At 37.6% G+C, this 26,680-nt stretch overlaps 1 protein-coding gene across 1 annotated transcript in view; it reads right to left on the reverse strand.

The window, feature by feature from the left end:
- Positions 1 to 26,680, reverse strand: part of LOC113126194 (CUB and sushi domain-containing protein 3-like) — a 274,111-nt gene that overhangs the window by 135,701 nt on the left and 111,730 nt on the right. The window contains exon 5 of the mRNA XM_026300093.1: positions 2,141 to 2,348. Within this exon, the coding sequence (XP_026155878.1) occupies positions 2,141 to 2,348 (208 nt within the window). The remainder of the gene's footprint in view (positions 1 to 2,140; positions 2,349 to 26,680) is intronic.

The following is a 26,680-nucleotide window of genomic DNA, read 5'->3' on the forward strand; positions in this document are numbered from 1 at the left end:
TCTCAGCTGTAAAGCATTGTTTTTGCCTCAAGTTCAAAATGAAAACTAGATCCAAGATAGAGGAATTACATTAAAAATGTACAATTATTTCTTTTTCTAATTATTAATGTATGTCCTTAGAGGAAGTGTGGCTAAATGAACATATTAAATGAAGATCTTCCTTGTAAACTCAGGACAGTGTTAAATGTAAAAAACAAAGCAAAATAAAATTAATCAAAAATATGTTCCTTTTTTATCCTTCTTATTAGTCCGCATTTGATTAATCATATTTTTTTGCATTCATTTAATATATGTCTGAAGTGCAAAATGCTAATATCCAGTATTTTTTCAAATAGTTAGAAATGGCATTTTAGAAGAACAAGAAAATGACAATTTTCTAAATGAGAATAAAGACATGATTGCTGGATCCGTGTGGCATGCTACATATTTCTCCTAGTCACTAGCACAATGTAGCAGAGTGCCTCTTTGAGGTGGTTGCAACATATGTCACAGTGGTCCCAATATGTCAATGTGGTAAAATGTGACCATTTTATGTGACTAGCAGAGCATGAGCAGTTACCAATAAGAGATATTAGAGAATATAAGTGAGCATCAATTTACTATAAACAGTTGCCCGTCCATTATACCACATCAATTATATCAATTACACACACGCACTCACACAAATATCCTATAACTAGATTAAAAATGGATACAGCAACACTAATGGCTGATCAATATCCTAATTTGCTAACAGACAGAGCTATAAAATATTGTTATAAGTGAACCATCGAAAAACACATGAGATAATAATACAAAACTATGGAGAGCTATTAAAGCATATCTAGTATGGCTCAGTTAATTTCTCTAATATATGAGGTCAATGCTGATACACTGCATATAAGCATAGTCCCCACATATGGATAAATACAACATACACACACACACATTATACTTCAAGATTTTATTTATTTTTTGGAAAACTGCTATACTTCAAGATCTGTACTTTATATCTGTAATAACATTTTCTTTTTATTACCTGTTCATACTTGAGTTCTAACTTATTTTTATTACCTGTTCTGTTTATTACTGTACTCCAATGTGGTTAAATTGTACCATAAACTCAGAGACTTCATGACTGCACCATCTTTGCAGAAATACCAGCTCACCTTATTTAAAAGTATGGACTGGGAATACTGACATATGTCGCAACGAGGTACAATGTCGTACATCTGTTATACTGTTGACCACACCGTGTCTTGCCATAGACAGTGGGATCTGTGATGCTCTACTGCTCAACATTTGCTTCAGTATATCAACTTTAACCAACCTGCCTTTGTGTCATGGAATAATGGGTATTCGCCTCACACCACCCAGACTAAAATTTACTATCAGATTTGGTTGTTTGATATGTACATATTTTTCATTTTCACAATCCATCTAATTGTATGCCTCTTACACCTGGAAATATGTCCTGTACCCTTCTGCAATTTAATACTGAACTGTGACTCATCCTTCACTGCAATTCAGAAATGGTTTTAAAACAAAGTTCTGAATCTGACAGAGATAAACGGACAGCTCTGCCACCCCCACAATTCCACATTTTACACCCAACATAATGACTGGGACATTACTGACTGGCAAGAAAAAGTAGGTGGATCATTTGGAATTATCTCCATGTCTATATAAATAGTTCTAAAATATGGTCAAATCTTCTTCAAGTTACAATTATGAATAAAGACTGTCTATTTAACTACTAGCACACAAATCAATGTATCGTGTCCATATTGAATAGATCATTCAAACATTTACTGCGTTTGTTGAACAAACTGTTAGCAGTTAGCTAACCTTGAGTGCAATCAGTGAAACAAGATAGGAAGTGTGAGTTAGAGGGACTCTGACTTGCTCAATGAGGTAAAAAAGATGCCCATAACCGCTCCAGGCTTAAAGGACCTGTTGGAGCTGGTTAGCGTTTCAGTTCATGAGTCTACCACATGCAAATCATGGTGTAAGACTGCACAGGACATGGTTTCCAAAGCAGAACATCATACCCTGTACCAGTGATCTTCAAAAAACACCACTGCCTAAGTGTTAATGCAAAAAAGCAGAATATTTGTCTAAAAAAAAAACATAATTTATTTTAAAGAATAAAGTGACTCACCAAATGGTTGGTGGTTCAGATCCCTCCACTTCCAGGTAGTCATACTTCTCCTCCGTCTGGAAGTCTGTAAAGATGACAGAGATGGTGTCTCCAGGTTCGGCCAATACGATCCAAGTACAGTCGGCCTGGTTACCATAGTTGCCGGGGTAACCGGGACTGGTCACCACCCCACTGCCGCCCCTCACAGTGCCCCCACATGTGTCCTCAGCTGTCAATCAAATCAGAGTGACAAATAGAAAACCCGGGTTAGGGAGAGGAGGAGGGACTGAGGGGCGGACTTTTTTTTTTTAAATTAATTTTCTTGCTTTTGTATAAATTATTGATTTGTACAGATCTGTAAAATGGGGTGGGTCACTTAAAAAATATACAGATTCATTTTTTCTACCAATTAATATGTAATTCTCAAAAAACCTAACAGAATTTTTCAACCACCCGAGTAGATTAAAGGTCAGCCAGCCCAACTCCTCACTTCTCTCCCTCTATAAAGTGATTTTTTTAAACTTAACCTTAATTTTAGTATATTACAGGTACACTCTGTTCTCTTAAGTCAGTGTTATTTTGCAGCTTAGAAATTGATGACTTTCATATTAGCAAACCATATTGTGAAAACACAAAGCTCTCACACTTCAGATATGAAGTAAATATAGAATTTATCTCATAATATAATGAGCATTTCTGATCATTGTAGAATTAAGGCAGTAGACTTTGGAAAATGGTGTTGTTTTATTTTAGCCAGATAGGATCAGGGGTGGGATTTAGGTGAGGTTCCTGTCACACTCAGATCTGTTGTCCTCTCCTCTAATAACAAGGCGTTGTTTCCTTTTCTCCAATTACAGAGCTCCGCTCTCATCTCCTCCAATCGCTACCAAGGAACTTTAGATTCCACAATTTCCCAATTGGCTGGTTTAGTCAGTCTGTCAATTAACCCTCAATTAATTTAAAACCATATAGACCAGATGTGATAATAGATTTGCCTATTTTTTTATTTGTTGATCACATCTGATAGTATAATTGATAATAGTATTGATTACTATATAACAGATAAAGACACATGGATTGCGCTGTGCACATGGCATAAATTATACACATATAATTTATACAGATACACTCACGGAGAAAAAACATACTACATTGGACCTTGTTGTGTCACTGGGACATTGGTGGTACAGTATGGCAAGTTATTAAATAGGACTGTACCTAAATTGAAATGCTCTTTTATACCCAATCCTTATCCTTGTAAAACAGGGGAAACTTATCTTAACAGTTTGAAATGTATTTATCAAAAGCAATTTGAGCCCATCCACTGTCCCAGTGATAAAAGATACAATGTGGAACCTTTTTTTTCTGAGAGTATACAAGTCCAACCATAAAAGTGGTATAAATTATACCTGTATAATTTATAGTTATACAAATAAGAGGCAATACTGTATATAAGACACTCTTACAGAAGATGTGTATTTTCCTACATACCACTGAGTGCAGTTTGGGATGATCTAATTTATTAGACACATCACATGCTGGTATTGTTATTTAGACAAGACAGATGTGTGTTGTCCTTAAACTGCACTCATTGATAAGCTGAAAAAGACACATCCTTCGTAAGAGTGTAGACAAATGCTGTCAGGTATACATGCACATCCTTTAGGCTCATCCAGGCATTACTGCCTTAGGGGATGCATGTACAGATGACAGAGATAAGGCAGGGACCAAGCCAGACTCCACCCACAGATAGGGTAAAGAGAATAACTGTGGTCCAAGACTCACATCAAGCAACATATGATAACCAATAGAAATGAATAGGAACATTAGCAAAGAATATCAGAAAATGGACGGAACAGAGTGCACTGAGTAGAGACAGGAAAGCCACAGAGGCTAATAGGGGCACATAAATAACAGGAACAAGCAGACAAAAATAACTAGACTTAAACAAACAGAAAAGGAAACAAATTAAAATTGGCAAAATGTTGGTACAAACTGTATCAGGTAGAAAACAAGAACAGGATGAAACAAAATAAGTGGCTTGAAATTAATTTTAAGATAGACTGAGCTTTTTTTTCCCCACAAAACAAAGAGTGAGGGTTAAGGACAATACACGCTTTTCATTTTCTGTCTTATTAGAAATGCATGTGTCAAAATACATTGACACAAGCTGCTGTTCAACATCTGAAATGTAAAATAAGGCGTGCACTGTCCCAAACTATAGGCGCATAAGGATTGATAATGAAGCATAGAAATCCCTTATTTATTAATTCATTCTAATGCATTCATATAGGTCACTGAGTCATTCATGCAGTCAGTCAGACAGAGAGACAAACAGGCAGGCAGGCAGGCAGGCAGGGCAGGCACTGACAGACAGACCATTCAGTTATCCAGATAGACATTTATTCCACAGCTAGACAGTTAAGGAGATTTGTGTAAATGACCCAATACCCTGAACCAAGGCCTGCTGAGACCTCATCACATTTGCAGCAGAGCAGTGATGCAGTAGTGAGTGTGTGTCTGTGTCTGTGCACTTGTATGACTTGCAGGATGACAGCTGTCACAGGTTTATCATGAGGACAGGATGTGTGTCCAACCACAGGTTGGCACGCGCTCATGAGCACACACACACATATTATATACACAGATACGCACATGCATGCACACTAACACACACACACGCACACACCTCTTTATGCCTGTCAGCTGTAGCAGTGACAGCTGACAGGTGGAAACATGTCTTAATAAAGAAGAGAACATGTAAATAAAGAATAATTATAAAATAAGTGAGCAGCACTCTTATAAGCAAAGGACTTTTGGTGAACTTGACATTGCAATGTTATAGCGTAAAGGACCCATGATGTGTTCTGCACTGGTTTGTCATAAAGATCTGTTACCGTGACCTACAGTACAAAAAATAGATCTCATTAGCTTCAAACTGAACAGATTTGAACACTAACGAAGATCTGGAGAACACCTGAAAACCATTAAGTAAGGACTACCCATGGTAATTTTGGCTGACACGTAATTCTGTTAGGATCCACACTAATTCTATTGTGTGTCACGTAGTAGGAGGAGGGCTGTGCACAGGCCTCTTCAGGAGCAGCTGCTCTAATAAAAAGTGACATTTGTTGCATGCTCACAGAGGGAGGGTGAAAAGTCCAGATACCTATAGACAGCACTGATTAGTTTCTGTTAAATATGTGTGCATTAGACATGACATGAAACTAGTCATGTTCATGTTGCACCTGCTTATCTTGAAAACTGCTCACTCCTGCACTATCAATCATGATGGGACACCTGTGTGACAGTGTTAAATATTAGGTGTCTAACACATCATTTTCTTGTCCCATCACTTTTTTTTTGTTTATACCTGCAGTATAAAATGAGGTGAATATGCCACTGTTCAATCTTTTCTTTTTCATTAAAAGCAGTTTCATACTTTTACTTGTCTGGACTAAACCTATAGATTTATTTTTAAGCAAACTGAATTAAATCTATCATCTCATTTTGGAATTCTCCAAAAATCTGAACTGAGTTGAAGAATGGAATTTTATTAAATATGAGCCTGATCAGCTTATAACAGAAATCTTTAAATCCAATAAGCATGTAATTTAATCTGTGCCTGACAGCGACTGTAAGAAGCAATATAGTCACTGTGGGAATATACAAAGCATGAATGGAGTTGTCTTAAACACATAAAATGGTTGCTCTGATTATGATATCATCACAAAATAATTGATCATTAGTGTGCAGGACCCTTTCATGGGTGAACCTAAATCTGGATGCACTGTAGTTTAAAGCTACATTATTAAGGATTATAGTTATCCAAAACTCATAGAGATAGAGCATAAAATTCATTGTGAAAAGAGTCAAGCTTCTGATTCCTATATCTCTTTTATAATTCAGTTTTTTTGGTTACAACATTTTTACCAATCTGGGTATGTGTCCGTACAGCTGTTCACTGAATACAGATTGACATCTAGCTAATAATCTCTTACAATAACATTATGTAATGGACTTGACATGTTCTGAAAAATTAGAAATTGGTACTAACAAAATTTAAAAAAATTTATTTGTAACATAAGTACTGAATAGTGCTTCAAATCACAATGACAATCAACGCTCAACACTGCTTGCATCAGGGGATCTAAAAAAATATGTATGTATTACACATGGGAAAACATACTTCAGGATATGATACCCCTTTCGGCAACTCAGTTTTTTTTAAAGGAGGATTTATGAAAAACTTTAAAAATATTAATAAACAAAAAGGGAAAAATGTTCTTCTATATCAGTGTTTCTCACAGGGGTTTTCTGTCTGGATACTCTGTTCTGCTGTGTTCTTTGCTTTTATTTTAGATGGCAAACGGGGGAGGCTGAACTGCTCATGCCCCAGCGCACTGACCCACAGGGGGAGGGAAAGTGTGTGTGGACGAGGGCGTTTCAGTATATGTGTTAGTTTGAGTGTGGTCCTGTGTGTGGTAGAGGTAGAGAGAGGCAAAGAGAAAGGTAGTGTTGATCATGTTGCCTTCATTTCCTATCATATCACCAAGCTACTGTTGCCCTTTTCTTTGCCTTTCTGTCCCACCCTCTCTCTCTAGTTGTTGATGTAGCACCACCTCTCTTTTTTGATCTCTGCTTGTTACATTGTGCCTCTGCACATTTTTACATCAAGATTATTTTTTATAATATCTCCTCCTCTACCCAGCTCTCATCCTTTTCTCCTTGTCCTTCCTCTCTTGTCCATGCTGCTTTTTCCTCCTCATTCATCCTCTCCCCATCTTACCCTCCCTTGCCCCTTCTCTCTCATGGCCTGGGGGGCTTTGATCACTTGTTCTTAGCCTCCTCATCCTGTCTCCCTTTCTCCCATCCGTTCATCCCCTCTTCCCCACTGTGCTGTCATCAATATCGCAGCCATCTGAGGATTCCTTCTTTATCCTTCTCTGTCTTGCTGTGTCTTTCTTTAAGATCTTATTCTCTCTGCATTTCATTCTTGCTGCCTCGTTCTCCTGATTGATTTTGTGTTTAATGGTTTTTTCTGGCCTCATCTCTTTCTCTCCTCTCTTTCCCACTTGCTGTTCTTCCCCACTCTTCCTTTCCTTCTGTCCCATTACTCCATCCCCTTTCCTGCATCACTTTGATAGGCAGATCGCTATCTCTATCAGATTCTTGCACACACACATACGCAGACTTCAATCAAAGACCCAGTGTGCTGTCAGCCTCTAAGGATTATGGGCAATCTACATCATCCTCTCCTCTCCTTTGTCTTCAGGCTGCATCCATCCATCCCTTCTGCTCTCTTATATACATCCAGCCACCCATCAACCTCTTACCCTGCATATACTGTAAAGCAGATTATAAATATATACCTACCCCCCTTTCTCCATGATCAACTCATCAGTAACTTCCTTACATCTGTTTATATGTAATGAATGACTGAATAGACAGAAAGAACATGTACACACAAAGGAACCATGATTTATTTTCAATAAACTTCTCCCTGGTCTAAGGAGTGAGAGAACATTCATCAAACTTCCTCTGCAACTGCAAAGGATACAATTTCATTTGTAGTCTTAATGCCATCCAGTCATGTCAGGCTGCATTAAGTGACAGCTCTGCATGCATAAGAGTCAGGCCTTACAAACAGTGCCATCAGATAGAGAAAGTAGTAATCTAGCAATAGAATTGGTGGTATTATAAACAGGATCCATCTTAGCTTTTGGAAGCAGTCCAGCAGCAATGTGCATATGAGCAATGCAGAAAAAAAGAAGTGGGGCAGAAACAATTGATGCTGTAGTTTTTTGACAGGACTGTCTCTATTGAAGATATGCATGGTGTTCTGCTCAACACCCAATCTCCTTTCCAACATTTCCTGTGTTTGGGAGAAGTGCCATGAAGTGTATATATATTTTCCCAGGCTTCATAAAGCTTAAAGCATATAGCCAGTCTTTAAGATGTTGATTTAACTGTTTGGTTTGCTTTGGCTTTGTGACGTTTAAATCTATCATGTTTAGATTCTATGTCCCTGTTGCAGTGGTTCAACTTATGACCACTGTTTGCTCATTTAGTAGCTTGTCATGACTGGAGACTGCTCTCCCTCAGGTATTCAGATACCAACTGTTGTGTCATTTGAGCTGTTGCATTTTGCTTTGAAAACTCATAAAAGTGATGACTGTCAGAGCAGATTTAATGCAGACAAATACCCACATTCAGCTTTGTATGACTCATCTGTGCCTTTGCAACTGTGCCTTAGTAATTTCAAATTCAATCCCTTTTATGTGATGTTCCATTATTTTTTTCTTTTCATTGTCTATTGCTATCATATTTTTATATCACTTTTAAATCTTGTTACAGACACAGAGGTTGCTGTCCTCTGCTTGTCAGCCTTACATTTTATATGAACAGTCATATTTTGTAGGGTGCGCGCACAGACACACACACACACACACACACACACACACACACACACACACACAACTAGTAACCAGGCTGACCTTCAGCTCCTCCCACCATCTGTCCACAAATCAAAGAACAGATGCTGTCTGCCAGTCAACTAACAACCCAACATTTAGACCAATTAGGGCAGAAGAGTGATTTTGCTAGATCACCAGAAGGAGACATAACAAGAGAAGACGCTGATTGATTGATAGATTGCTATCATGATTATTATTCTTCCAGTAACCTTACAGCCCTGACTAACACAATCAGATTCTGATTAAAGGTACCCAACATAATAGGATAAAATTTTACTTCAATTATGTAGTAATTATTCATCCCCTCAATTTGACCACTACTGCTGCTCCCACTTAACTTACTGTACATCTGAGAGCATGATATCACATTAAATCTTGGCTATTGCATGATATGCCCTTTTTTTAAGTACTGCAACATCCAGGGAAATCATGTTGACCTACTGGGAACCTTTGCTGTTTGTTGACTTGTCAGATGACAAGATCAACAACATTATAGCATCCCTGGAGTTTGAAAGGAGTTTTGCTCAGGGATACCTTCAGCATTAAAGCACACCCTCTTGCTGCAGCAGAAAAAGTAAAAATAACTGTAATACACAGTTAGATTGCAGAAGATGGTAAGAGATATAAGACCAAACTCAAATCAAAGTGAAAATCTTAAGAGAGGTACAAAAATATAGCTAGCTGAAAAAAAACAAAATGGAAGAATGGCAGAATGGAAGAAGAAAGTCTCTTGGTCTCTGTTGCTGTACGGAGATGGATGAGTCTAGCTTTTCCGTTTTCTCATGTGGTCTTTAAACAGAGTTTCTAAATTATCAACTGTAACAAGAACTTGTGATTTCAAAGTATTACCACTCATTCATTCGTTCTCCGCTAGCTCCGTCTTTGATTCTCTGAGAATAGGTGTGCCTGAATGTGTGTGTTTATGCGCCTGTTCGACAGTGTGTATTTGTGTGTGTTCACCTGTGTCTGGCCACAGTTTTGTGTGTATTTGTGCCTGCGTGTGTCTATTTGCATGTGATTCATCCGAGCGTGTGGGAGAGACAGTGAGAGAGCGACCCCAGGTGTCAGCGAATGTTAAATGTCATCTCTGACATCTTAAACAAATAGGTGCAGACAGAGTTTAACGCATCACAGCTCTGACGAAACACATCCTACTCTACTTCTTTTCTTGTACGATATCAAAGGTTAAATTACAGAAGGAGGAGGTAAGTATGGTAGACGCAGCATCGGTGCAAATAGTAAACACAAACAATTATAATTACGAACAATGCCTAGTTCATTTTTATGAATATATCTAGAGGTCACTAATCAGCTGATGCATCTATAAGCTAGTGATAGCAAGTGTGGATCTGACAGGTTATGCTCAACAGCTGACATGAACGCTACATCTGTCTGAGATAGGACAAAGCTCCACAGGACACCTTTAACTTTCATTTTTTTGTGTAAATAATGAAGGTATCCAAGATAATCACTGAATTAGGGAAGTTATCATAATAAAGGTAAAGAGAGGCAGACGATGAAACGAACTGACACAGTATGAAAAGTAATGTGACTTTCTAAAAACAGAATTATTTTATTACTGTCACCAAGTATAGTCACAGTAATAAGGTACTGTCACAAAGGATTTGATAGAAAAATGCCACACGTCTCCAGTGGTGACAGTCTCTCAAAAATGCTTATGAGACAAAACTTAAAATGGCCATTTCCAAATAGTTTTTGACAGGCCATCTATAGTCTGTGCAGACTTGAAAACACAACAACAATATGCCCTGGCACAGATTAACATCAACCATAAAGTCAGATCACTATGCTACTCTATATCTAGTTGACATTTTGTCCTATTTATTCAATATATACACGAATAGATGCTGATCGATAATAGTATGAAAAGGAAAAAGTCAGCAAGCTGATCACATGTACAAACACCTACCGAACCATGTCAGTCTCTCTCAGTGTGGTACGGACGACTGTTTTTGCTTTCCATAATCAATACTAGGGCATGGGAATGCAAATCAATACTGGAAATAACAAATTATGCTGCAAGGGACCAGCAGGACTGAGGTGTTTACATTTACACCTGGTCTTGTCTTCAATAACTGCACATGAAAAACCAATACAGCAGGAAAGGGAGAGAGAAGTTGAGACTGCTCCTGTAATACAAACTGATCATTTTTGGGTTTTTTTTTGGTTTTTATTGAGAAGAACGCATATATTTTTTTAAACCTTACTTGTCCCTGCTAAACGACATTACTGCTGTATGTTTTGGTGATCAGTATATTATGGACACCAAAACATGACTAAAGGAGGAAATGAATAGGTATGAGCTGACAGACAATGTATCACAGATGCTTAGGTGGTCAACTCAGTGTTTATGGGAATGTGTGTGTAATGTACGTGTAAACCAAAGCTTCTATTTGAGAAAGAGAAACGTGTGTAGAACAGAGAACAACACAGCAGATAGAGGAGAAACAGAAGGATAAGGGCCAAAAATTGATCAGAACAGATAAAGAGTGACTGAGATAAAAAGGAAAGACAAGTCGCAGAGAGAGGAGGGGGAGTCTATGATGACTTTAAGACTCCTTCAATTAGTTTCTCACTGATGAAAATTGAAAGTAACAGAATATGAGTGACTATAAAACAGAGATGCTTGTGATCACTGCCTCTGCTTTTATCTGTCTTTGTGTTTTGTTGTTTTTTAAAGAAATATTATAAACCTCTTTTTGAAGAATTTTATAAATACATTTTATTTAACCTGAACTGTGATGAAGAGAGTGGAAAAACCCACCTTCACTGTGAGCCTCACACATAAAACGTCAAATATATATATATATATATATATATATTTGATATCCACTTGAATATTTGAACATATTTAAATTAATTCTTGCTGTGCTGTACACATGCTTCAGTTGTATATTTTTTTTGTTGTTTTTTTTTTTAAATATCAAATAATTTTGCAATGATGTCAATAAAGTCATTTGGAAAATGAGAGGTACGCCTAAAGATGGAAAGAGGCCATCTTAAAAGAAACACTCAAGAACCACCACTAATGCACAGTTGCATAGATGTCATTAGATACTGTAGTAACATGTTTCCTCCCCACCACCCAGCACCATTAACAGCAGCAACTATACAGCATGTTCAGGACAGACACATCCACAGCCTAAAGATACGTTAGGTTACAATTGCGTGGTATCTATCATCCAGTTGGCATAAAATGCTGATGAGAACTGATAAAGACGTGAAAGGGAGAGGGTGAGGGAGAGAGCCAGACGTAGAGAGATGTTAGCTGAGAAAAGGAGAGATGACAGACCAAATCGAGATGATGACGGATGATTTAATGAAGAACTAACTGGCTGGAAGAAAAGAAAACCAATTAGAAGACACAACAAAAGCATAGGGAGTGGGAGAATAAGATGAAACGAAAGGAGTGAGAAGGAAGATGGATGAATATTGGATTGAGATGGATCAAGAGGAGGATTAGCGAGAACAATGGCAAGATAAAGAGAGAGATAGAGAAGTAGGAATATAGATAAAGATGCACAAGACAGAGGTAGAGATGTACAGATGTGATGCAGAGACAGACAGGAAAGGACAAGAACAGATAGGACAACTTAAAAATGCTAATTTAAGATAATATCACAAGGAGCTATGGAGAGTTTTAAATATCATGTTTGTATATGTGTGTGTGTGTGTGTGTGTGTGAGGGAGGAGGGGAAGCAGCTAATAAGGATTGAAAAATTAGGAAAATATCTTTCAAAGATGGAGAAGAGCTAAAAGAAATCCTCCGAACTGAGGACATTTTGCCAGTTCTTGTGTTGCCAAGAAGCTTGTTTTCAGCTGAGGGTTTAGACTTGGGAAGACTGATAATAATATTCCTGTCAAGTGAAAGTGCAACAATAATGTTACAGAAACCAAAAGGAGAAGGAGGCAGACATGATGTAAAAAACAAGGCTCAGGTATGTGAATGTTCTACCTGTGGCTGCCTGTGCGTGACTGTGCACATGTGTATCCAGCTGAAACTCAAACATATCTGAGTATTTTAAACTCCACATTTCTGGTTTTGTTTCATTCTGTCTCTCTTGAATGTTTCATGATAGAAGAGACAACAAAGGGCTGGAAAATTCCTTACTCTGCTGCCCGAAGCACTGTGTTTTTCCATTTTCCATCTTTTTTTTTTTTTTTTTTTTTCAAGGTCCTGTTCTTCCTCCTGCTACTCACCTTTTTAGTTTCTGCCCATGAATTCAGTCCTAATCTAATGTGGAGATCACATGAATGTTGCATGCACAGCAATGCTCAAGGATTAAACCCAGGCAATGCCATCTTCTGATGCCTCTTCTTCCTACTTTATATCTTCTTCCTTCTTTTTCCTGTTCTCTTACTCTCTTTTTACCAGTAGATGTTCACTCTATCAATCATTTCACCCACTTCTAGGAAGACGGCCATTTCAAGTACTTTTAAATATTCAGAGATCAATGGAACTGCTTGGTATCTGGATGTGTGTGAAGAAATGTTCTGCTTAAGCATGTGCATCCGTGTGTGTCTGCTGGAGAGTCACGTGCGTTTGTGAGTGTCTGAGATTTGCTGTGTGTTTGAAAGATTTATGAGGCTAAAGTGCCCCTCTGGGAGAAATGCAAGGAAACATGCTTCTAATGTCTTATTCACAGCATGTGAAGTGTCCGTGTTTAAAACGCGTCTGAGATTTAAGTTCTTAAACCCAAAAAAGCTGAACATTGTATAATAATATATAGTTAGTACAACATCCTAAAAAATCTCCACATTCCGTAATGGCCACATACTGTTGTGCATCTTACTGAACAGTGTAAAGCTATCCCATAGCTCGGTCTTTATAGAGTTTACTACTGACTGTCTCACTTGGCAGGAATATACTATAACTCACACAAAGGATTGTGACATGACCTTCAATGTAGTATTGTTTAAGATTATGTTAACTTCAGGTAACATTTGCAAAAAATCCAAGGTGATGACGACACAGCAAACTCTACCAGAGGGACGTGGACTAAATGGAGTTTTTGTGGCTTAAGCTCTACCCTTCCTTGGTACGGAATTCACTTTTAATTGTCATGGGAGGCACAAGCTGAACTATGGCCTAATTTCTAACTCTCTGCTTCCAGTTTACAGCGGTGCCCATGATGGCACTTACATTATCTAGTAATGTCTGATAAGGCACACTACATGCAGGCTTTATGTGCTGCCAATATAGTAGGCCTTGGCCAGTTAGATGAACTGTAGACAACTCAAGACAAAAACTGTTCACCACAATCACTGTTAATCAGTGACTCTGCTCCTTTATTTACAGCAACCTGTTTGCTTTTCCATTTGACAATCTTGACAAGTGTGCAAAACCCATATATCTGTACGCCTGTTGCTATTGCTTGAATCTAAGTAGAGTTTTTGTGTGTCCACCGAGTCCATGAGCTTCCTTATCTCTCTATATAAGCATATCTCACTGAAACTCACTTACAAATGTAGAGACACACATATACTCCATCCCCAAATCTCTGCTGGAGGTGACTGGATCATCTATTAGCTATCACTAGTAATGAAATGCCAATATGAAAATACAGACAATGGCCTAACTCTTTATTGCAGATGCCTTATGTAGTAAAGACTTGTCTGTGTTTGTATCTACATCCACATTAGGGGCATACCCAGCTACTCTAAAGGCCTCATATATTTCTATGAAAAGCAAAAATAATGATGGCTCACGTGCCAATAAGGCTGGTAATCAGTGACCTAGGAGGTACCTCTCAAACTGTACACTTTATATCAAAACAAATTCACACTTGCATGATTGGAGAAGGAGAGTGAGTAAATAGAGATAATCTCGCCTGACACAATCTGTTTGAAAGCCAGAGTGCAATCTCAGCTGTCACTAAGGCTCATGGAAATATTCTTTTTGTGACGTAGTACAATTCTATGCTTTTAAACAAAAATATCGTATTTCTATGTGTGTTGATATAATATGATATGTTATGTTCTTTTCATTAACATGGACAATCACGTGTATCTGGGTGTACTAGTGTGCATTAAACAGTGATCTTTATAAAAACTGAGTGTAATTGTGATTTTGTGTGATAGTGTCTGTTGTATAAACACAGATGTATTTGTATGTCAAATAATGTGTGATAAAGAGTGTGTATTTCCAAGTCATGCATAGGTGAACAGCCTGATTGCCTGCTACACTTTGAACGACCCAGTCATGCATGCTGATTATTGATACACACACCAGCCCTCAACTGAGAATGTGTTTGTGTGTGCATCTGTGCAGACATCTGAATCTGCTGTGACAGTGTGCTTAGGAGCAGGTGCATGACCATGCATGGTTTTATAAAAGATAGTACATATGTGCACACATATAATATATTTCTACCTTTAGTATGTGCTGTATGGATATGTATGAGTGTGCACGTGTCTATTTTGAGTTGCATGTACATTGCAGACATACCTAGTTTGAAGACACTAAAACAGGCAAGTCCTGCATGTCTAGGGATATCTCTTGTCTTGTTTTTTGCATAAATGTAAATTTGTTTTAGCTATGTATCATATACGTATTGCTGGTGCATGTAGATGAATATGAATACCTAAACTCATGTCAATGTGGCATTGTATGGCCACAATACAAATACAACTGTACAAATAAACTGCACAATTAAAGGCTGTTTACTATTTGTAGATACTATACATGCAATACTGTAAAAGTCAACAGTAATCAAAGCTATGACAAATGTGGAATCAATACTAAAATACTCCTTATTTGCATTTTAAATAACTAAAAAGCGGGAAAAGAAAAATGATTCTGTTTGTTAGAAGAGTCATAAAGTGTAGCCTGAAAACTTCTTGTAGACTTTTTGAAAAAGCATTATGATACATCTTGCATGTTTCTGAATCCACTGGGGGTTAGGTCTGTTCCTATGCTTTTATTGTGAAAAGTAGAACTCCTGGACAACTCTGAGGATAACGGTGTTAAAAATTCAGCACTGGAGGTGAAGGATAGTTAAAATTCTATAATTCCACTGTGGTGATTCTTTCATCTTTATCAGAGGATGTGGCTGTTGCCTGCCCGCCTCTCTAACTTTCTCTCCATCTGTCATCTTTCTATCTGCAAGCCAACTGATAGAGTCCATTTAATATGTGGTCTTAAGGTAACACAGAATGTCTAGAGCAGAAGTGTAATGCCAGCTATATGTAGTTAGCTACATATCAATAAAGTTCTGACTATTTTTTCTGCATGTTTTCCTTTCTCCATCTCTTTGTCAGCTACAGAATCTCTTTATGCTAAACTATATTATGCATGCAGATAGAACGCCTGAACAGCGGTCTCTGTGGCAACCCACAACACATCCATCATCATCACCATAACAACTAGGGATAGAGCTGTCAATCAACACTGTCCCAAGGGAACTTGGGATAAGCTCATACACCCACATCTGCACAGGAAAATATAGATGAACTAACACGCCTGCATTTGTGGACACGCACCAGAAATGCACCACAATACACCCACATGCTTATACACACAGACAAGACAGTCGGACAGAAACACATAAAATCTATGGCGTCTGTATTTACCATCACACTTGATAAGCTATGAGATTACACACAACTTTCCAGATCATCATTAACTGACAGCAGGCTGGTACATAAATGTCCTTTACCACCAGAGGGTCCCTGAGCTGTTGGCTTAAAAACACAGGCAGTCAACTTCTGTGAAGGTTTGATCAATTCATTAACAGCAGCAACATAAGTTTACATATTGCATATCATTATATTTTAACTTTAAGCTTATTATGTCTCAAAACAGCCTCAAAGCTGCTTAGTCTCCATATTGTTGATGATTTCAGATTTTGTTATTACCTCACAGGCATGTATTCTGGGACTCAAATAAATAAAATGACAGCATCACAACTGATAGTAGGAGGAATTAACTCCACTCTGAACTCAGTTATACTGTTATTTTGAGATGCACTTCAAATAAAATGACAGTTTTTCTTTGAATGTCTGCAACTCGCTTTCTCTCTGGAGTGGAAGAGTAATAAAGTTTTCCTGTTTCACTGCTTCCCCTCTGTTTTGCACAGACATGTCCTGGCCATAACCTTTACCACCATCTGTCTCTCTTTAGCTCACTCTGTCTATCTATATCTCTCTTGCCCTCTTGCTGTCTCACCATCCCTCCTTCTCTCTCAGATTAAACTGTCTATCCCCCTTGAAATCCCCTGTTACATGCCACCTCAGGCTGTGCGTGTGTATGTGTGTGAATAAGCTAGACACGGTAGCTGAACATTAACCTGTCAAAGTATCGAGAGACGGGGAAAAGGCCGAAAAGAGAAATGGAGGAAGGGGAGGAGTGACAGGGAGAGAGAGAAAAGAAGAGGGAGACGGGTCAGCAGATCCAGAACTCTAGATGTTGCTATGTAGTGGAGGTGGTTCTGTTCCCATGGCAACATTTTCTCTACTGGATCTATAACACACACATACCATCTGTCTGTTACACACATATACACATACACATGCACACACACACACACACACACACACACACACACACACACAACTTACAACAAGTGTATGTTTGACACTGTGCTTATCACTACTTGCACACCTGCCTGCTAGTCCTGACAGGAAAATATAATGTTCTAGTTCATAAAAGTAACACATGTACAATTTGTCCATCATGGAAACACTGATGAAAGCTATTATTTTTTGTGGTATTAAACAATAAATTGTTCCAAGCGCTTAATATCCACACATTTAATACCAACACAGTCACTTCTCCATTAATGAAAGCCTAATTATACTTCTTACAAATAATGTAAAAAATACTGTAGCTTACTACAGAAACATCAATCCAGAAACATCCAGAAACATCAATCCATCCATAAAAATGGATGGATTGATGGATAAGAATGGACTGATGGGCAGCCATCAATCCATTCTCTGCCACTTATACTTTTGGGGTGACGGTGGGACTGGAGCCAAGCACATCACTGGGCAAGCACATCACAGTATTAGAGAAACAATGATAACTATACTGTATTACTACTAAAACTTACAAAATATGTCATTTTTTTAATTAAATTGTTTTTACATGTTTAAATCTTCAAGCAACTAAAGAGCTTTAATAAATCCCCACTGTGACAATGTAATTACAGAATTTGTCTATATTTCAGCTTCTTTGTTTTGTTCTGGCAACCATGATTATTGTCCTATTGTCTTTGAAAAAGACTGTTTTGCTTGTCACAGCAACCATGTGTATCTTACAGATGTGACTAAGAGGCTATGACTAATCTTTAATCTTTGATTCCCTCTAACCAATAATTAGTTACATATACACAGGTTACTTGTACAAACACACTGAAAACACACAGTTACTTAAACATGAATGTACCTCAATTAGAGTCTATGACAATCGGGCAGTCATGTGCATCTGGAAGTGCTCCAGAAATAAATAAATAAATAAATAAATAAATAAGGGTCCAGATGTTTTTACTTTTTCAAACCCATCAGTAGCCACAACACTCAGCATCAGAACCGACCTCTGTTGCCTTAATAAACCTGAAATTACAGCTAAATCACCCGACCTGGTCTGACAGAGATGATAATAAATAATAAAAACGCAGGGACACGTGCACATTGCGCTGGAAGAAGCACTCAACATAAATTATATCCACTTGTGTTTCCTGCTGCTCAGACCAACTAAATGGCACAGACACACACTCACACCTCTCCAAAACCATGCATAATATTACACACAGCTGGCACAGCATGTACACCTTCATTAATTATTTAAATCTTTTGACATGTCACAGGGTTTCAATTGACTTTTAGTGCTCTGACACCACGGTCCTGTACTGAAATACTAACAATTTACACAGTGAGATCATTTGTAAAATAGAAGCATAAATAAAAGACATGACCAAGCAGTCAAGTCCAATGTGAGTGGCGGATTATTCAATAAAAATGAGACATATAGTATCAAACTGATACTGAAATATTGAAAGAGTGCAGGTGACTTTACTGTGACCATACTAAGATATACATGTAAGATGGCTTTAGACCATGCTGAGGTCTGTATGTGATTGGTGTTGCTGTAATAGACCAAAATAAAATTCTCACAGAGAGTGGTTTCTATAACCAAAGGGTAATGAGGATGGGCCCCTTTTTTATATCCTGCTTAGATGAAATCGCTTGATAGAGGTTAAGTGACAGCTAATGAACCTGCCAAATCATCGGTAAGAAAACTGCGTCCCAGGAGATTTTCTTAGTGGGTTAATGGTTGATGTTGATGGTCAGGTATCAGCATAACTGCCTGTTCCAAATTGTAATATATGATTGGTCAATTGCAATTAAGGGTGTTTATCAAAGAAAGCTAGAGAAACGATACAGAGGTGGGGTTTTATAATGGTAGAGAGGGGGTACAGGGCTGCAAATAAGAGGAGAAACCTGCTGGATTCTCTCTCTCTCTCTCTCTTATCTCATTTTCACTCATTCACTCGCACACACACAGTGAACATCCTGAATCGTTTAGTGGCTAAATGAGCCACTGCTGACAACAGCATTGCCACTACGTTGTGTGTGTCCCTGTGTGAGTTAGAGCATGAAAGAGAAGTTTGTGAGGGTATTTACGTTTGTATGTTTTGTATCCTGGTTGTGTATGCACAGTTTTTTTTTTTTTTTTGGTGTACACTGCATTATGTGTGCTGCAGTGTCAGCAGGCTAACGAGGGAAAGAAATCATCATGGTAAACAGATTTTTGAACGAATCACATTGCAGTTAACTAAAGTACACCTGACATAAACCTTCTGCCGCCTGAGAGCGACCTCATTCTGTACTGCCAAAATCTGTGTTCTGAATAAATCAGGGATTGGAAAAAAAAGAAAAAAAGAAAACTTTTTAATAGCATGCTGAAGTATTGTCTTCTCAGACAGAGTGGATGACGGACTGTTTCATACTGACAGATTTTAATTTTTTTTTTTTTTTTAATTGTGTAGCTGAGACAAATTGATACTCTAATCGTGCAGTAAAACCTGGTATCTAAATCCAAATGTGTACTTGTTTTGTATTGTTTCTTCATTGGATCATTTTTGAAACAGCTCATCAGGAGAGACAAAAGCTCCCTACAGTTTTAACAAAGCTCAGCAGGGGTGTGTAGCCATCCCTCTGAGACACATCAAAACATATTTAGAGGCATGTGGTATGATTTGATACAAAACAGGATTTGATATTTCATTGTTTTATTTGAGTTACCTAAATACACCTAAAAAAAAAAATGTAAAAATGTAATATTCATTTTTAAATTTGCAAAGCTACTGACATCAACTTGTTAAGGGCAAGCCTGCTTTGGCGACAGTGTGATTTGCTAATGCTAAAGCTATGTATTTTTCTAATGTGACAATTGCACACACATTCATTTCGATTTCAGATCTGAATCACCTACTCTAACTAATACATCTAGACAGATGAGCTACACTGTACCTGTTGAACAATGACATAAGTTTCCTCCAGTTGAATAAATGTTGTTACAATTACGCCAGAGGTGTGGTACTGCTGTAACAGCATCTGCGGTCTCTTACGGTTAAATAAATAACCGCAAATCTGCTGAGGTGTAAGTTTGCAGCAGTGATGGTTACATGAGCCAGTACTTGCATCTTTATAAATAAGTGAATAGGTTGTATTAATAAATGAGTACTGTCTTATTGGAATCCTTTTGGCAAGCTGTGTTGAAGCTGCAGCTCTTTGATAGCCTGGTGAGCCAGTGTTTCAGTAAGTTGGTACAGTTACGGAGGACATGCCTCTTAAAAGATAAGATTTTGTATATTTTTGTTATTTTCTGCTAATACCAAACAGAGACTTTACTTTGTGCATTCACCTTAATGTCTGTAAATCCACAAGGTGGCTTAAGTCATTCATTTTTGACCAAAAGCTATTAAAAATAGAAAATGTGGGCTTCATTAGCTTTATAATTTAAGCGGATTATTTATTTATTTTTTATTATTTCACAGTCTCTGAAGTCAGCCGTGTAAGCATATAAACTTTTGCGCTGATCTGCGAGGAGTAACAACTATCCCACACATTTTGTAAAGAAACCTGTTGCCCAGTGCAGTGGTGTGGCTCGCTGGTGTGTTTTTAATAGTTTTCGGGCAACAAACAACAGGCTGGGCCAGATTCAGGATTCACGGAGGAGTTTCATTGTTGTTCTAGGCTCTGTTTGAGAGTTATGAAAAATAACAGAAACTTAGAAATTCACCACCTGTTGCTTGAGGTTTTGGCTGGATAAATATGTAATTATGAAAAATCTTGATATATAAACATGCGTCATTGTTTGTAAACCTGTACCTAATTCCATTACACTCTGTTCCAACAAATACTTAAGTGATCAATAAAAATAGCAATGTAAACAACATTAAAATATTTAACAAAAATATTTAGCCTATTGAAAGGAGCTCATTTGTTTGCTTTCTCTATGTTTATTCTATGTTCGCTCCCCTGTTTGCTCAGAAAGTTGCTTTACGCTTTGATTGAATATACAACAATGAAAACAGGCTGTGGGCAGACTTTAAATTGGCATTTAAATGGCAATGACACCATAAGCTGCAATGCTATGCCATTCTGCTGCCCTGTTGAGAAGCATTTGAGACCATTACAACCATAGCCTTAGGGTCATGGAAGCTATTCTGCATATAAAGAATTATGCAGAATTTTACTACACATATAAACATAGAAAACACTAAAGGTTACGGATAGAGGGAATTAGCACAAAACAAGTGCCCCCATCCATGTGTGCCTAGAAAGTGTGGATAGGAGAAATAGATGAAACATAAAAGAGAGAGAGAGAAGGGGGCAGAAAGAAAGGGAAAGAGCGCAGTCTTATTTGTGAAAATCTTAGCTGTGCAGAGTACTTGTGGATGAGCTGCAACAGCAACCTCATATGTCACTGTTAACCACAGGTTAGACAGCACTCATCAACAGCATCAATGTAATCAGAGGAGGGGAGGGGAGAGATTGAATATGTGCAGAGCAAGGAAGAAGTGAGGACAGTATGGGGGAAGGGAGAAGAGGGGAGTGGAAAGGAGGAGAGGAGAGTGGTAGCAAGAATTGAGCAAGTCTGCAGAGAAGAGATAAGAGTACTTTAAGTGTCACTACAAGACTGGTACATTGATCTGAGAGAGAATGAGGCAGGGAGGTGCAGAGAGAGAGAGAGTCATTACAGTGAACACAGCGTTTTGAATATATCATATAAAAACTCCACTGTTATGTTATAATTTTATAAATAAAACAAACCTTAAAATTTGTTAACTTTCATTAACCTGGCAAGGCTCTTTATATTTCTACATTGATCTTTAACATTTATGTTACATGTAAAACTTATAACAAAAACAACTAAAGCTAAATTAATTACTGGCAGCAATATAAAAGAAGCAGACTTCAAACAACACAGATTGAGAACAAAAACAATGCTACACTACTATTTATCTTTATTAAAATAAACAAAATTTCAACTATATCAGCCAAAACAAAGTACAAACTATGCCCAGTTCATGATGGCACACTGATCACCTTAGTTTTCCAGGTAAAACATGCCTACAGAATTTGGATAATTTAGTATCTGAAATTTGGTGTTTCAGTAATTGCACTCTAAGATATCAAAACACAAGGATGTATTACAGAATTAAATCCCCATACTGACTTTCAAAGAGAGGGATTAGCAGTATGGTGTGAGTGTGAGTCTGAGCGTGTGTGTGTGTGTGTGTGTGTGTGTGTGTGTGTGTGTCAAAAGGTAGGGTAGGGTATTAAATTATTAAATGTGTCAAATTTCTTGCTCTGGTGGGAACATATGGTCCCGGATTACCTTCCTCTCTACCTGGGCATGTACAGTATACAGTGTCTGGGTTTGTGCGTGTGCAAGTGTATGTGTATATGCTTGTGTCAGTGTGTATGTCTCCAGCTGCTTGGATCAGCAGAGCTTTACATCCACAGGGAACCATTAGCAAGATAATAATGAGACCATGGAGAAGCTGGAAGAGGTGTGTATGTGTGTGAGAGAAAAGGGGGACAGACAGAGAGAAGGTAGAGGGAGAGAGCGAGGAGAAAAACAAACTTGCTCCAATCATATAAATATCATGAGCCAAGCCTTTTTTGGTTTGTTTTATCTTAGGTAGGAGTAATTAGACTGGTTGCTGTCATCAGGGAACTTAAAAGTGCCAGGGTGTTGAAAAAAAAAAAAAAAAAAATCAGCATTTTAAAGTAAAAGCAAATGTATTCAGTGCTTTTCTGTGAGTTGTACATATGCTTATGTTTTATAGAAAAACTCAGATTCTGTCAAAAAAAAGTAAAATTAATATAAACAACTAAGATTCTACTGCTTCTACTGTCCTCACATGTGTTTTACCCACCTCTAAGATAGATATTCTTTTCAGTTTGCAGTACTCTATATATGAATCACACCTTATAGAAACCTGGAACTTGCTTGATGTGTAATCCATCACAGTATCAAGATGCTCAGATGTATTTTGTTAAACTTATGTTATGTCTGAATATCATCTAAAGTGGAGACTGATGATCTTACAGCTTTGCACATATGCTGCTTTGTTGTCCATATCATCTGTTTCAGGAATATATATAAAGAATGTGAATTAATTTCTTCAAGATCTGTGGGATTTATATGAAAGCACAGACCGACTCAGAAATGGTGTTTGAAAGCATCTCTTACATGACATGCAGCTCACAAGAAAGTAATTTATTTCTGACATGTACATATAAATGGGCATGCCTTGAAATAATTAGCTGAATTGACAGAAATGAGGAGCTGACTCCTAAAGCAATTTCATTAGTACTGGTGTCAACAGTCTCAAACAGCTAGCCATTTGACAAGATGACTAACAACTGATCTTTATACAGTATAGACATACAACACACAACCACTAGACATATTGAGACAGGTTCTCACATTCACTGCAGCTTTTCCCATCATATACTGTATTCCTACTATTTGAAAATATTCGTCTGACTGCTAATATAGAACAAATGTTTTCTTTAAAATTTCAGAAATTTTTTTATTGGAATGATTCTGACATTCAGAATTTTAGGGGTCTTTGAACATTTTGATACTCCTCACTAAGAAATGCAAGCAAACACACAGTGTATATATGTACACAGGCACATTCACACAAATATAGACATATAAACATAAGAATATAAGTGTCTAAGTAGCATGTCTGAATCATAGACTGTATGTAAAAAAAGACAATACATTGCCGCTTTCTACCACATTCTGCACAGTGGTGACTAGAGGTGGAGCTGTGCCATTCAAAGCTGTCAATCATCTGAAATACATTGCTTTCAAGATTTACGACTTATACTCCAACGAGCCACCACTGGGCGATTGACTTGGGGTGGCTTCACTCCTGTGGAGCTGTCACATCGTCCATCTTTATAGACAGTCTGTGGTCTGAATCAATATGTGTCCTCAGTTTGAATATCATGCAATGCAATGGGGAGTATGCGTAGTATGTGCCCCACCTGAGTGTGTCTCTCTCAGGTTGGAGGAACCTACTTTTGTAAACTGTCAAAACGTAGTAGAACTACCACACACACACAAATACACACACATGCACGCACGCACGCACGCACACGCACACGCACGCACACACACAAAGATACAGTACGTCAATTTGGCATTGTTAGACAAGGTAAACTGAGAAAAAACAGCCCAAAGAGGGTAGAATATGCTAAACTGTCCATTGCCTTAATTGCTGTGCTTTTGTGTGTTTTCTGGAACATATATATTCCACAATGATTAGCTTACTTACTTAATCAGTATATAGATTACTGCACTTTTAACCAACTTTTGAACAAAGCATTATAACCTTATTAGACGAATAATACAGTTTTTAAAACTGTAATTTTGTTGCGTGTTGCCCACTGGGTGACAAGAACTTATTTCCTTCGTAAAAAGAACACAAAAGACTGAATTTGAATTTTCAAAGATGCTACCTGGAAACTAATGATGATGATGATGATGATGATGATGATATTACCTCTGCAATGAATTCACCATTTCACCTAGCAACATTTCTAGTCAGTTTTGGGGGAAGAAAAACACACACACACACACACACACACACACACACGCACACACACACACACACACACATATATACACACAATGTCGCAATCATGTACGCTGTTGCTCACACTCTGTCACACATATACACACACAAATGTAAAGGAAATCATGGAAGTCAGAAAAAGTTTGTGTGTAAGTCAAACAACCAACTTCAGCAGAGTCTAAAGTACTGACTCTGGCAAAACATTACTGAAAAGGAGGAAACAACCTCAATAATCTTATGCTGAGGAAATCATGTAAATAGTATAATCTAACATTGGCTGCTTAACACCTGGTTAGGTTTTTTTTGTGCATGTTTTCAAATGAAAGCAAGCAAAAAAGTAAAAACTGTGATGTAGCAAAATCTGCAGTCTCCAATCTGATTCTCTTTCCCAACTCTGCGTGCAAGGGCCAGTCTGAGGTCTGGAAAGTTATTTCAGTACTGCAAGCAGAAATGTCCCAATGTTTTATCTCTATCTTACAATCATACTGTAAGCACAATAACATTAACCTCTTCTTTTGCATCTACAAGGAAACATTGATGAAATAATAATGAAGAATAATTAAATTAATTAAATTATTTATGCCTCTGGAAAAAGCCAATTACGCACAAAAACGGTCATCCTGTCCATTATGCCATTATAAAATTACACACATTGGCCACTACAAATGTCTAAGAAAAACACAAAGAGTTTCCATCTTCTTATATCTCCTTAGTTTTTTCTTTACATCTTCTAATATGAACCAAACACAATGCAATTACAGCAAAATAATGTTTTGTTTTAGTGCAGAATGACCATGTTTGAATGAGAGAATGACTACACGTTATGAAATCTAAAAATTCATATCTTCATAAAATTCAGATAACTTTCTTTTATTATTTCTATATTCATGTTGTCCTTGCTCAAATGAACAGATTGGCATTTTTATTTCTTTCCTTACTGTTGGACGTCCCTGCACTCATGTTTTCTAGGAGTCTCGGTATGTCAGATTATACATGGCTTTAACTCAAGGCTAAAATACTGAAGCAGAAAAATAATTAATCCTGCCTGCAAACAGGCAAGACACTGATGTTCTTGTTGATAGTGATGGGTACTGCAGCTCACAAGGGAACTTTCATAATAAGTCAAATGTATTTCACTCTTATATGGCAGTGACTTTCAAGAACTTTTTTTTTTAAATCAGGTTTTCAAAGTACACCAGTAGAGGAGTCCAATCAACAACAATCTGTAGAATGTATTTCAACGAACTAGGTCGGACTAGTGAATTTAAGATTTGCTTTATTCGTGCGACTTTGACAGATACAATGATTTTGAGTCTGATTTATTCAGTACACAGTAAACAGCCAATGAAGTAAAAGTACTTGGAGTACATTGGTGTGTAGCTGACTGACAACTCACACAACACTGTATATGGTTAGTGTCCCCGTGTGTGTGCACGTGCAGAGTGGGACTGATCTCAAAACCTACTTGAAATTTAATTTTTCTCCAGTTTCTCTCGTACCTCCCTGTTTTTGTGTCTTCATGAAGTGAAGTCCTGTGTTTTTAGGATGAAAGACATTTTCTTGCAGAATCACAGATGCAGTCACTAATATTTCTAGAATTAGCTTCGCTTTTTGTCTGAACAGACCATAATGGTCTGCCAATACTAAATTCACAGCAGGACTTTTGTTTGTGACAAAGTATCACTGCAGTGTTACTGCTCACAAGAGGAGGAATCCAAGTGTTGCCTGATCACACTGCAGCAGAATTAGTACTAGCTCTACCAATAATATTCACATATCCCTGCGAACACACAAAAACATGCACCCAAGTAACAGCAATGGACTCAATCCTATTATGCTGACTACACACACGCTGGCACACAAACAAACAGCCACGCACGCTCATTTCATTTCCTTTCCTCAGTCACTTTAATTTCGAGTTTTGTCAAAACACATTATTACTTTTTCAATTCTAA

Source organism: Mastacembelus armatus, chromosome 11 (genome assembly GCF_900324485.2).
Source record: "Mastacembelus armatus chromosome 11, fMasArm1.2, whole genome shotgun sequence".
Taxonomy (NCBI): domain Eukaryota; kingdom Metazoa; phylum Chordata; class Actinopteri; order Synbranchiformes; family Mastacembelidae; genus Mastacembelus; species Mastacembelus armatus.